At 39.1% G+C, this 13,313-nt stretch overlaps 1 protein-coding gene across 5 annotated transcripts in view; it reads left to right on the top strand.

Annotated features, from left to right (window-relative positions):
* Positions 1–12,887, top strand: part of TMEM39A (transmembrane protein 39A) — a 37,424-nt gene extending 24,537 nt beyond the window's left edge. For 4 of the 5 annotated variants that reach the window (XM_010357453.2, XM_010357454.2, XM_010357452.2 and 1 more), the window contains 4 exons: positions 3,901–4,249; positions 5,032–5,219; positions 7,157–7,277; positions 10,189–12,887. In XM_010357453.2, the coding sequence (XP_010355755.1) occupies positions 3,901–4,249; positions 5,032–5,219; positions 7,157–7,277; positions 10,189–10,422 (892 nt within the window). In that variant the 3' untranslated portion in view covers positions 10,423–12,887. Of the gene's footprint in view, positions 1–3,900; positions 4,250–5,031; positions 5,220–6,081; positions 6,263–7,156; positions 7,278–10,188 lie in introns of those variants that run through there. The other variant, XR_004060175.1, reaches the window with a different exon arrangement.
* Positions 12,888–13,313: the final 426 nt, after the last annotated feature.

Here is a 13,313-nt window from a genome sequence, read left to right as displayed (position 1 = left end):
ATTTTGACCTCCTCTCATAAATCACAGATATTCTCAATGGCATTTAGCATGGTGAATTCTTTCCAGATGGTTTTCAATTTACTTTGCCCAGATCCATTGGAGGAATCTCTGTTTAATGCAGAAATATGTTTTGCCTTACAAAACGTATTTCTTAAATAATAAGATTTCAAAATCAGAATTACTTCTTGATCCATGGCTGCAGAATGGATGCTATGTTAACAGGCATAAAAACAGTCTCCATCAGAGCCTTTGGTGACTAGGTGCATTGTCAGTGAGCAGTAAGTATTTTTTTTTTGAGTTGGAGTCTCGCTCTGTTGCCCAGGCTGGAATGCAGTGGCATGATCTCGGCTCGCTGCAACCTCTGCCTCCCAGGTTCAAGTGATTGTCCTGCCTCAGGCTCCCAAAGTGCTGGGATTATAGGCTTGAGCCACCACACCCAGCCGTACTTAATATTTTTAAAGGTATCTTTTTTCTAAGCAGTAGGTTCAACAGTGAGTTTATTAGTAAACCATGCTGTAAACAGATGTGCTGTCATCCAGATTATGTTGTTCTATTTCTAGAGCATTGGCAGAGTAGATTTTGCATAATTCTTAAAGGTGGTAGGATATGAACACTCAGAGGCCATTTAGGGTTATTAGTTGGCCTAATTTCAATATTCTTGTGTTTTAGGGAATAGGGAGGCCTGACGTGAGGGGGAGAGAGAGGGGAATGGCTCATTGATGGAGCAGTGAGAACACACTTTCGTCCGTTAAGTTTGCTATCTCATATGGGTGCAGTTTGTAGTGCCCCAAAACAATTACAATAGTAATATCAAAGATCACATTTCGCATAACAGATGTAATGGTAATGAAAAAGTTTGAAATATTGGGAGAATTATCAAAATATGACAGAGACACAAAGTGAGTACTTTGGAAAATGGCACCCCCAGATATGCTTGATGCAGGGTTGCCACAAACCTTCAGTTTATAATAAATACAGTGTCTGGGAAGCGCAGTGAAGTGAAATGCAATAAAATGAGGTCTGCCTGTATTTGCCTTCTTTACTTTTAAGAAGTTGTATAATCTACCTTTTATCTAAACTTCAATTTAAAAATCGAAAGTGCGAGAAATTTAAAATACTAGATTACGATAATAGCAACATATTTAATTTCCTGTTTATTCATAGGTTAAAATAAGAAAAAAGCCCTTTTTTGCCTCTTTTTTTCCCCCTTCGGTTCTCAAATAGTTTCTCATTAGGGTAAATTAGTCTAAAGTCTAACAGTCGTGGTTCCTAAGTGTGTCTTGAATTGGTCCAGTGTTCTCCGTAGTTTTTACTATTGCATTATCAACCTTTTTCTGGTCTTCTGATAATCCATTCTTGTTCTCCTCCATTTCATTTTTATTGTAGCTAGAATGATTTTCACAATGAGAAATTTAATCATGTTACTAACCTTCTTTAAAATCCTTTAATGAATTACTTTATTTACCTTACAAAGCCCTCCATTGTAGAGCCCAGTATGGGGATAGGGCAGGTCGCCTCACCCATAGAATGAGGGCCATGCAGTTATGTGGCAGTGAGACTACAAAGAAGGGTAAAGAATTGGGGCCATCATTGCAATCTACCACACACTCCAACCTCTTATCCCCATCCCTACACCTACACATGCAGCTTGTGTTTTGGCAACATTGAACTTATGATGACCTGCTGTAGCCATCACAAATATGCACATATGAGAGTTTTCTGTCTAATACTTCTATCTCTGACTGGGTGTAGGGGCTTACACCTGTAATCCCAGCACTTTGCAAGGCCCAGGCGGTGGGATCACTTGAGCTCAGGAGTTCAAGACCAGATTGAGCAACACAGGAAGACCCTGTTTATACCAAAAATAAAATAATTAGCTGCGTGTAGTGGCATGAGCCTGTAGTCCTAGCTACTTGGCAGGCTGAGACAGGAGAATTGCCTGAGCCCAAAGAAGTTGAGGCTTCAGTGAACCATAATCTCGCTACTATACTCCAGTCTGGGTGACAGAGTAAGACCTTGTCTCAAAATAAATAAATAAATACAAATTAGAATTAGGCCAGGTGTGGTGGCTCATGCCTGTAATCCCAGGACTTTGGGAGGCTGAGGCGGGCTGACCATGAGGTAAGGAGATTGAGAGCATCCTGGCTAACACGATGAAACCCTGTCTCTACTAAAACAATTTTTTTAAATTAGCCAGGCATGGTGGCAGGCGTGGTGGCAGGCGCCTGTAGTCCCAGCTACTCAGGAGGCTGAGGCAGGAGAATGGTGTGAAAAGGAAGGTGGAGCTTACAGTGAGCCAAGATGGAACCACTGCACTTCAGCCTGGGCAACAGAGTGAGACTCCGTCTCAAAAACAAAAAAAAATTAGAATTAATACTTCTATCCCTACCCACTCTTGTCCTCCCAAAGGCACATTCACAGTGGATCCCAGAGCTAATGCTAAGAATGTTCTTAATTAGTTACAAGTAACATCTGTTCTCCCTGTGTGGCAAACTATGGATAAGTGTCATTTGTTCAGTTTGTAATAAAATGTATAACTAAATATCTTTTTTTTTTTTTTTGAGAAGGAGTTTCGCTCTTGTCGCCCAGGCTAGAGTGCAATGGTGTGATCTTGGTTCACTGCAACTTCCACCTCCAAGGTTCAAGTGATTCTCCTGCCTCAGCCTCTGAGTAGCTGGGATTACAGGCATGTGCCACCACACCCAGCTAATTTTTGTATTATTAGTAGAGACAGGGTTTCACCATGTTGACCAGGCTGGTCTTGAACTCCTGACCTTAGGTGACCCACTCGCCTTGGCCTCTCAAAGTGCTGGGATTATAGGCGTGAGGGACTGTGGCTGGCCCTAAATATCTTTTTATTTGCTATTTTTCATATCTGAATTTATGTCCGTGAAATGAGCATTTAATTTATAATACCTAGGTCACAATGTGGAAATTACTTAATGAGGACTTGAAGTATTTTTAAAAATTTTAAGGAACCAACAGTTGGAATACTATAAGAAGTTATCAAAAGTCTCAAAAATACTCACTTCTTTAACCAAGTAATTTTACTTTTAAAAATTCATTTGTACTTCTAGAATGACTCAGAAGGAAAACACCAAAACTGCCCCAAAGTTAAAAATCGAATAAATATGGTAAGATCTGTGGAGAAAAATAAGCAGGAAAGGAGAACTAGGGTCGCCTGTGGGAGTGGGATGAGTGATACAGTAGGGAGGCAGGAGGGCCCCCTACTAAGAAGGGGACATTTGAAGTGAAGAACAAGCTGTACTAAAATGACCAGATGTAAACACATGTGTTAGGAAAATCCTTATCATATTGTTATTTATAGTAGTGGAAAATAAGAAACAGCCTAAGTTTCCAACAAGAGAGAAATGGGTAAATTATGGTATCTCTATATGCGAATACTACTGTATCTTTAAAAATTGCTATAGAAAAATATTTAGACTTGAGAAAATACTCAGTGCACATGGAAAATACTCAATACACACACATGCACACATGCAAAGTTAAAACAGCAGGATACAAAACACATTGTACTGTATGAGGCCAAACATAAAAGGAAAAAAGCATATGTAACTATATGTAAAGTTTAGAAACTTTATATTGGAAATATGTGCATCTAGTTATAAAAATGATTATTGCTAGGTGATGTGTGTTTTGCCATTGTGGTTTTCTGTAGGTTCTCTATAATCTACAGTGAATGTGCATGGCTTTTATGGAAAGAAATTGAAGAGCTCTCCAGATAATGAATTTACTATCAGCAATGCCCCTCCTGAGTTATGTTTACCCTTGTGGGTCCTGACTATTTTATTGACATAAGTTGTAAGTTATATTGACATAAGTTATAAAGTGTGATTTAAGGTGGTATCTGTGGTCTCATTTTCACACTTTGTTTTACAGGTTTGGTGTTTATGTTCCTCTTTGCTGTTTTCATCAAGATAGTAGAGCTCATCTTCTTCTCACAGACTATAACTATGTGGTTCAGCACCAGGCAGTAGAGGAAAGTGCCTCGACTGTGGGAGGCTTGGCCAAATCCAAAGACTTTCTCTCCTTGTTGCTGGAGTCTCTAAAAGAACAGTTTAATAATGCCACACCCATCCCCACCCACAGTTGTCCCCTATCTCCAGACCTCATTCGCAATGAAGTAGAATGTCTGAAAGCAGATTTCAACCACAGAATCAAGGAAGTTCTCTTCAACTCCCTCTTCAGTGCCTACTATGTTGCATTTCTCCCCCTGTGTTTTGTGAAGGTAAGTGCTTATCTTACTTTTATGTGCTTCCTGGATTTGTGTGTGAATTACATAAACTGGGTATTTCTTGTTTAATCCCCCTTTTCTCTGTCTCCCCTTTGGCAGCCTGGATGGTGGAGTTCGGCTGCATCTGGAGTGCACTAATACCGCTCCTGGTTGGCGGATAGGTATTTCCATATATGTGATGCACCCGTGGTGGTCCCTTCTTTTTTTTCTTTCTTTTTTTTTTTTTTTTTTTAAGTATTTTTAGTTACTGGGGAGAATCAAAATGTACTTATAGTAGAATCAGTATGTAGTAGCTTAAGAGGACCAAGGTTTCAGTAAAACTCAGCCTACTGTGGTTGATCTTAACATGGTTGTCAGGAGTTTCCTTGAATTTAATCTAACCCTTATCTAAACTTCAGTTTACTTCAATAGAAAAGAAAAATGGTCTGGATGTCACTTGGGCTCAAAATCTTTTGGGACATTTTAGTGCCCTTTTTTCACCCATTCACAAGTACTTCTGCAGCCGGAATGGTCCTTCAGAGAACACTCAGTTCTTCTAGAAAGGAGACACTTAAAATGTAATCGCTTCTCCCTCCCATCCCTAACTCATACAGCCAGAAAGTCAGGTTGAAGGATTGTGGAGGACTCTGCTCTTGAATTTTCTGCACGGACAGCAGGACCACCAGTGCATGTGTGACTCAGTGTGGCATTTGTCTGCAGGGCATATGTACACGCATCCATCCCTGCCTCTTTTTACCAGTGCATGTATCATTTCTCTCTCTTCTGATCTCTTCCAGAGTACCCAGTACTATGACATGCGCTGGTCATGCGAGCACCTCATTATGGTGTGGATCAATGCTTTTGTCATGCTCACCACGCAACTGTTGCCATCCAAATACTGTGATTTGCTACATAAATCAGCTGCTCACCTGGGCAAGTGGCAGAAGCTGGAACATGGGTCCTACAGCAATGCTCCCCAGCACATGTGAGTAAGCTGGAGGGTAAAACCATGTAACACTTTCTACATGCTGCTGATCATGTTTATTTGCTTTGTGTGTCATTCTTGCTCTTGGCTTTGAACATTTAATTTTTAGTTTTTGTCTTACATGGATGCTTGTCATCATGCTAAACTGAATACAAGGGACATTAACTCATTTCCACCACCACCCCCAGCTCCTTAAATGCGTTCTACCTTTCAGCTGCCCAGTCACTCTTAGAGTGTATAATTTGTCTCCCAAGCAATGCACTTGGAGTTTTCTTTCAATCTTACCCCTTTTCCCAAATTCAAAGAGTCATATATTTTATTCCTCTTTAGAAGACTTTAAGATTTGTCTTCTCATCTTCATTGCCACAGCTGAGTAGTTGCTAGCTACTCATCTCACACTTAGCTGGAATATGCTTCTCTCATTTTTTCTTTCTAATACATGCAGTTTTATTCTCGTAATTTTCCTTACCTGTACTTTTTTACTATTATTTCCTTTCTAAACTCTCTACTGAATATTTCCCTGCTTCTCCTGTGTTTAAGTGAGAACTGTGCCTGACTGTGAGTTCTTTGGAAGAATTTTTCTCATTGTGTCCCCCTTATCAGTTATTACTCCACATGGCTCCTATGATCCAAAATGGCTAACATTAGGACCGTTTTATTCTGTCACTTCTGAGTCCTTCATCATACTTTTCTTTCAAACCCAAACCATCTTCATCTTCCCCCTTTTGTAATTCGAACATTTCACAAATTTCATCTCCTAGAAATTTTTCCCTAGTTAAGTGGGACAGATTGAGGTGACCTTCCCTTTCCCTCTCCCCCTGAGAGTTCTCCCTTCAATTATCTGCCTTGATGTCTGATACAGATTAGCACAGGCCTTCAAGCCCAGGAACTGAAAGAGATTGGGCCAGGCTGAAAAGAAACCCGACTGTGGGCAAAGGACAGATTTCAATAAAAATTGAAAATACAATCCACAGTACTAGTACTGTACATCTTCAGGCTACTGATGGCACATGGCCATGAGGTGTATCATCACTTTAATGCTGGTAAGTGTGAGCAAGGCCGGTGGAACATTTTCTGAACTGGGAAAGCTTCAGGGTGCTAGAATTTTTTTTTTTTTATTTAATAACATATCTAAACTGCCTCCCGGTTCTTATCCTAGGAAACTAACCTTCCCAAAATCAGGAAGAGATGAATTAACTTAGATTTTTTTTTTAATAAGCTTAACCTGAAGATCCCTGTCCCCACCCAAACTCCATTGTGCTGGAAAGAATGAAGCTGCTGCTTCTGTAACTTCTTCCCCCCGCAAGAAACCTACAAAAATAAACCACAAAAGCAGTGAAAAGTCTGTGTGTGTGTGAGACGTGTCGCTGTGTTCTGCTGTATACCTTCTTACAGTTGTGAGGTATTTGAATTGTGTGATAAGCAAACTGATTTCCTATGGTTTTTTGGGATGTAATTCTGCAGTAAATGTCATGCTAGATTGACAATGTGCTAATTTCTCCACTACACTTATTACCATCAGCTTTCTCTTCTTGTTTGTTCCCTCTAGCATTTCCACCAGTAGACTCTGCTCACTTGGGATGGAGATGACAGTCCGCCTGCTTACACTATTTTCTGGCTCATAGTGTGGCTCATAGCCACACTATTTTCTGGCTTACACATTTATGTCTGCTCATTCTTCTAAGCCTCTTAAGTCCTTTGACACTGAGTTAACTGTACTTCTTTGCAACCTCTGTGTACTATATAGCAATGAATTTCAAGTAACAAATCCTTTCTAAAACTACTCCAGTTTGACCATGGAATTACTGTATTTTCGGAATTCAGGCAGATGAAGCCTTGATTATTTAATTCCTTCCATTAAAATACAGCTGGCCTTGCCAGATACTATCTTATCTGTAATTGCCAATAAGCTAACATTGCATTTCTTTCTCCCTTAGTTGGTCAGAAAACACAATATGGCCTCAAGGGGTGCTGGTGCGGCACAGCAGATGTTTATATAGAGCCATGGGGCCTTACAACGTGGCAGTGCCTTCAGATGTATCCCATGCCCGCTTTTATGCAAGTACCACTTATTTATTTTCAAACATAAGCTTAGGGGTAAGTGTTAGGAGGCCACTCTGTGTGGAAGCATGTAGCATAGTGTGTAGCACATACTAGGAAATTATTACAAGGTAATTATTGCCACTAGTGTAACAGTGGTCCCTGTGCTTTGGAAATGTCTTCTGAAGGGCAGTTTGAAGATCAAACTGAAGTTTTAGTGGCTTAGCTGGTTTCTGTAGTTACATTGGTATTTGTTGAATCTAGTATTACTTGAAACAAGTAGGCAGTTATCTAAGACTCCTTTTTCATCTTACCATTTTTGTTTTGTAAGAGTTTGGTTTAGTGGTATTGTTAAGATATACTGTATCTGTGTATCCATAAGTGACATTTAATATATTAATAGTGTGGTGGTTTTATTTTTAGGTATTTGTCATATATATTGTTTCTTTAAAAAGGCTTTAGCTCCTTCTCAAAAAAAAAAAAAAAAAAAAAAAAAAAAAAAAAAGGCTTTAGCTTCCCCTTTGGAAGTCAGACAAATGCCATCAAAAGGAAAAAAGCTTAAAAGTTAAAAAAGGAAAAAGCAATAGAAACTCACTATATCCAGCTTCTGTTCCATTGAACTCATCCCTTTGGTTATGATCTGTTTGGTCTTTCAGCCTTCCAGAAATTATCTGTACAAGGCAAAAGTATATACTTATAAAAGAAAGACCAGCTGACCAATGCGAGTGGGGAAAACTAGGTGCCTGTCGGGGACTGTTGATAGTAGAAATGCCTATAGTGCAGTGCGTTGCTTTTGAAAAGGGATCATATTCTTTTTTTTTTTTTTGAGACAGAGTCTCGCTCTGTCACCCGGGCTGGAGTGCAGTGGCTGGATCTCAGCTCACTGTAAGCTCCGCCTCCCGGGTTTACGCCATTCTCCTGCCTCAGCCTCCCGAGTAGCTGGGACTGCAGGCGCCTGCCACCTCGCCCGGCTAGTTTTTGTTTTTGTATTTTTTTAGTAGAGACGGGGTTTCACCTTGTTAGCCAGGATGGTCTCGATCTCCTGACCTCGTGATCCACCCATCTCGGCCTCCCAAAGTGCTGGGATTACAGGCTTGAGCCACCGCGCCCGGCCGAAAAGGGATCATATTCTAAACAAGAATTGAAGATCTTTTTAAAACACTTGCATCTCTTTCTCCCTCAGTCCTTCCCAGTTCCTGTGAGGGGGTACATGGACTTTCTGGTTCTGCAGGTGTTTGTTACTGAGGGATACTTCAATTAAATATTGGGAACTTGCACCAGGCATGATGCTTATAAATACCATGGTAGGGGAGTGCAGGGTGGGGCAGGTTGGGAGGAACATGGGGAAGGTGAAAGGCCCTTGAATGAGAAAATGACAGGCATCTCCTTCTTGACGCCAGTGGAAATGCCTTAAGGTGGAGGAAAGGACTTAAGTCACAAGTACATGAGCATTTGATTTCTGTATAGAATATTTAATTCAGCCAGCTGAATTCTCTAGGCCATTAATGACTTCTGTTGGTCCTTGCTGTCTCCTTGAGACCTGTGATAGCCAAATAGTTCATTAGAATTTTCTGCTTGAAAATTAGGTATTTTCCTTGCTAGCGTTGGACAGCTGAAAAATCAGGTGGAATCCATGGAAAGAAGATTAGGCAAGTTGATTTATTACTGATTTTGCAGGACTGGATAGATAGTTAAATCAGTGCTTCTCAAAGTGATCCATGGGCCACCTGCTTATAAATCACCTGGCCCACTATTTTTAAAAAGTGATTCAGGGCCCCTGTATCAGACTTCTGAACCAGAATCTCTGGATGGTCCCAGGAATTGGCAGCATTTGTGGATTTGGAAATGATTCTTAGGCACACTGAAGTTTCAAAATAGTCATTTAAAATGTGCCTATTACCTATCGCTGTCAGACTCCAGGTTAAACATTTTCTTCCTCTTGAACTTGGAAACTTAAAGCTGTCATGATAATTTGGCTTCATTCTGAGGTGTAAGCTCTGAGATCTAAGTTCCATCTAAATTAGTTCTTTTAGATCTGATCACTGCTGTTACTGTACTCTTTGTCTTCATCTAGATTTAGGATTAGACTGGTTAAGCTGAACTGTTAATGTTCCTTTGCAACTTGTGGCCTATATGTTTGTATTCATAACTTTGTATTAGAAAACCAGAATTTAGCCTTTTAAAGTGGAGAATTTAGTGGGAGTAAATATAGTAGTAAGCCCTATTTTTAGTCTAATTCTGACTCATTTTTCCTTCCTTCCTCCTTATCCTGTCTTTGTGTACCCTACTTCTCAATATCCAGAAAAAAATCAGTAATTAAACACACAGGTATATGGTGTAGAGGATTTCAGTAAGTGACCATGGTGGGTAAACAGTTTAAGGAAAAATTAAGAAACTATTATATTCATCTTCGATTTGTAACCTCTCTTTTCCCCAAACTTCTCTAGTGTTGGTATTTATGTCTTAGTTTACAAGCCAAGAATGTTTTTTACATTTTCAAGTGGTTACATAAGTACCTATGTAATATCCTTAACTTTTGCCTTTTGACTTACAAAGCCTAAAATATTTCCTGTTTGGTCCTTTATCCACCTCTGTCTTAGATAAATATACTTTTGTGTTTATCCTAAATAAAATCTATACCTAAGATACAGTCTAAGAAAAATGTTTATAAGTAGTTTTCTTTTGGGCATAATCTCTTTTTGTGTCTCAGGGGCATTGAAATAAAACTTATTTCATTATTTCTTGAGCAAAAAGGAAAAGGTTTCAGTCTTTATGGCAAGAAATAGCCTGATAGTAAATAAACAGATCTATTTGTTATTATATATGGGAACCTGTAAATATTAAATTATTTTAGAAAAATAAATGCAAGAATAACTACAGCCATTACTTTTCTATGAAATAACGTTTTGCTTTTTTAACTTCCTTACAGTTCTTATTTCATCGACCATTAAGGCTGTTAAATCTGCTTATCCTTATTGAGGGCAGTGTCGTCTTCTATCAGCTCTATTCCTTGCTGCGGTCGGAGAAGTGGAACCACACACTTTCCATGGCTCTCATCCTCTTCTGCAACTACTATGTTTTATTTAAACTTCTCCGGGACAGAATAGTATTAGGCAGGGCATACTCCTACCCACTCAACAGTTATGAACTCAAGGCAAACTAAGCTGCCTCTCAACAATGAGGGAGAACTCAGATAAAAATATTTTCATACGTTCTATTTTTTCTTGTGATTTTTATAAATATTTAAGATATTTTATATTTTGTATACTATTATGTTTTGAAAGTCGGGAAGGGTAAGGGATATTAAATGTATCCGTAAACAAGGTGATGTGATCTGATCTTTCATGTGTTAGTATATTTGAATAATATACATATGAGAGGTATGCCTGTCCAGCAAAGAGATTGATTTGTTTGTATGGCTCTGGAATAACTCATTCGTTTATGAACACATCTCATGTATTACTTGACACAGTACCTTTGGTATGTCTGCTTTTCTTTCAATCTTCATTATCTTTAGCCCTCAGCTGGCCAGTAATTATTGCTAAAGAAAGGGAGATCAGTGGAGTTGCCTACCAGCACCCATTCTCTTTTAGTTCAGCTGGCTAATAGTATTGGAATACATTGGGAAAAGAGTGGGTTAAAGTCCTAGGTGGGGTTCTCTTTGTTGCCTACTAGGAGGAAGCAGTAGGCTTCCTTTCTAAGATAGGGACTCAGCTGGTCTATTTTACCCTGTGACATGTAAATATACTTTTGAATAAGCTACTATCCTGAGGCTCAGGGTTTTACTGCCACTTTTCCTGTTTTTCCACTTCTGCTTCCAAAGATTTTCCTTTTAGTTGTTTGAAATAATACTTTACAAGACAGGAAGTCTTTAGACTGCCCGCATTCATGAAGGAGATGATGTGTGGCTAGATCAGTAGAAGAAGCTGAGTGCAAATGCCTTGTTGGCTAGAGTATCGGAAGGTTGAAAATTCCAAGTAACTGGGAGAATGGGCAAGTCCTCAGCTGAACAATCTTGGATGTAGTCTAGCAGCAACCCACCTACAATGGCATTGTGTTTGGAGTTACGAGAAGTGAAAGATAAGAATTACCTACAGCTTTGTATTCAGGTAATTTATATCCAAAATTTGTGTTTCAAATTTCATACTCCAGAACTTTTATGTTTATGAGTATTAGCCCTTTAGGTTATGGGAGGTGATATACTTAGTCCATTGATATTGTCACTTGTCATCTAAATTTATGAGACCTTGTCTTAGAGAATCTAAAATATATTGTCATATGTTTTCTGTGCTGAGTTTGGTTTGTTACACTGTGAAACTTTTGGTGAGACAAAATAAGACTTATGAAGTAAAAAGACCAATCATGTAGTTCACAAGCTGGCTCTGAAAATAATTCTTGCAGAAGAGTTCTGAAAGGTTTCACCAAAGGAAGCATTGTGAGGAGTGTGTATAAAACCAAGGTACCCAATATCAGTTTATGTTTAAATTAATAATTGTTTCCTTAAATATTTTGATGTGTATACTTTTTTTTAAGTTAACATTATTTGGCATTCAGTCTGAGTCTGTTCAACCATTCAACAAAGATATATTAACCACTAGGCACTATACTAGGCCCTGGGGATACAGCAGTGAATGAGAAATGCAAAGGTCCTACCTGCACAGAGCTTAAAATATGCATGAGGGTGGGGGAGTTAGGTGGTGCAGAAAATACAGCAAATAAGTTTATGTATAATATAACATTCCCTGGTAGTAGTGATAAGTGCAGTAAAGGGAAATCAGGGCAAGGAAATGGTAAGAATGGCATTGCTAGAAGGCATCTTTGAGGAGATGATTTTTGAGCAAAGCAAAAGCAAGACTGAATCATATAAATAGCTTTGGGGAGAATTCCATGTTACAGTAGCAGCAAGGGCACTGCCCTGAGGTGGGGACAAGTTGGTATATTGGAAGAATAGCACGAAAATAAGTATATTAGATTAGTTGCTTTTTAAGTAGTTCAGCCTAAATATAGTGGTTCTTGAGATAGGGGTGGGAAGGATAGGGAATCTGCCATTTCTCTGTGCTTTCCATAGGATCTTAAAATATGCTTCTCTTGGCAGCAAACATTTTGATGAGATTACTCAGTAGTTTAGAGCAAAATGGGTGGCAGGGGCACAGAGATATCTCATCAAAATTGCCCCAACTTGGCTCTAGCTTGGAAAAGTAACCCAGATAACCCTGATTAGAGGTAACAGACCAGTCTTATAAACTGATATGATGCCCCTTCTGGCTTGATCTGTCTTGGTCCTGTCCTAAGGGGTAGCACAGAACCAGATACTGGCTTGGCTAAATAAATAAATGGATATAAGAAATAAATAAAAATTAATTTTGGCTAATGGAATTGCAAAGTTCCTCCTACCCTCACCTCCAGATATGGCAGCATAAGGGGCATAAGACGGTTTAGTTCAACGTGTTCTACACATTCCAGCTGTTTTTTGTTTTTGTTTTTGTTTTTGTAGGGGCCACGTTCATGGAAGAGAGAAAAATTACTAGTTACCTGGATATCCTATTATAGTTCATGTAACAGAAGGGACACCATATTTGCTCAGTGATAGAAAAATGTGTAATCATTAAATAATGACCTTTTTTGTAATTCTTTGTTGGGAAGGTAAAAATGTTTGTGGAAAGCATGGTTTAGCAAAAGTTCAATTGGGTGGACTTGGATACTGGAAAAGGAAAGAAGATACTTGACTAGTCTGGGTGGTCTAAGGTGGGTAAATAAAGGAGTAGGGGAGGGCAGTTCACAGGAATGAGCATGACATAAGTTTTCCTCAATATCCTATTTACTCTGATTCCATGTTTATATTCCTGATCCTCCTTTCCTTCCTATCTCTATCAGTCACCACCACTGCCACCTGTTCTGCCGTTTCTCCCTTTTTTTTTTTTAGTTAATTTTTTTAAAAATTTCTATTAACTGAGCTAGCCAGGCATCTCATTTCTATGTAGTGGGCAATTATATGCCAAACACTGCTGGGTGCTGGAGATAGTGATGTTTGAGTTCACTAACTAATAGAAGACA

This window comes from Rhinopithecus roxellana, chromosome 1, assembly GCF_007565055.1.
Source record: "Rhinopithecus roxellana isolate Shanxi Qingling chromosome 1, ASM756505v1, whole genome shotgun sequence".
Taxonomy (NCBI): Eukaryota; Metazoa; Chordata; class Mammalia; order Primates; family Cercopithecidae; genus Rhinopithecus; species Rhinopithecus roxellana.
This window is presented reverse-complemented; position numbering and strand designations above follow the sequence as displayed.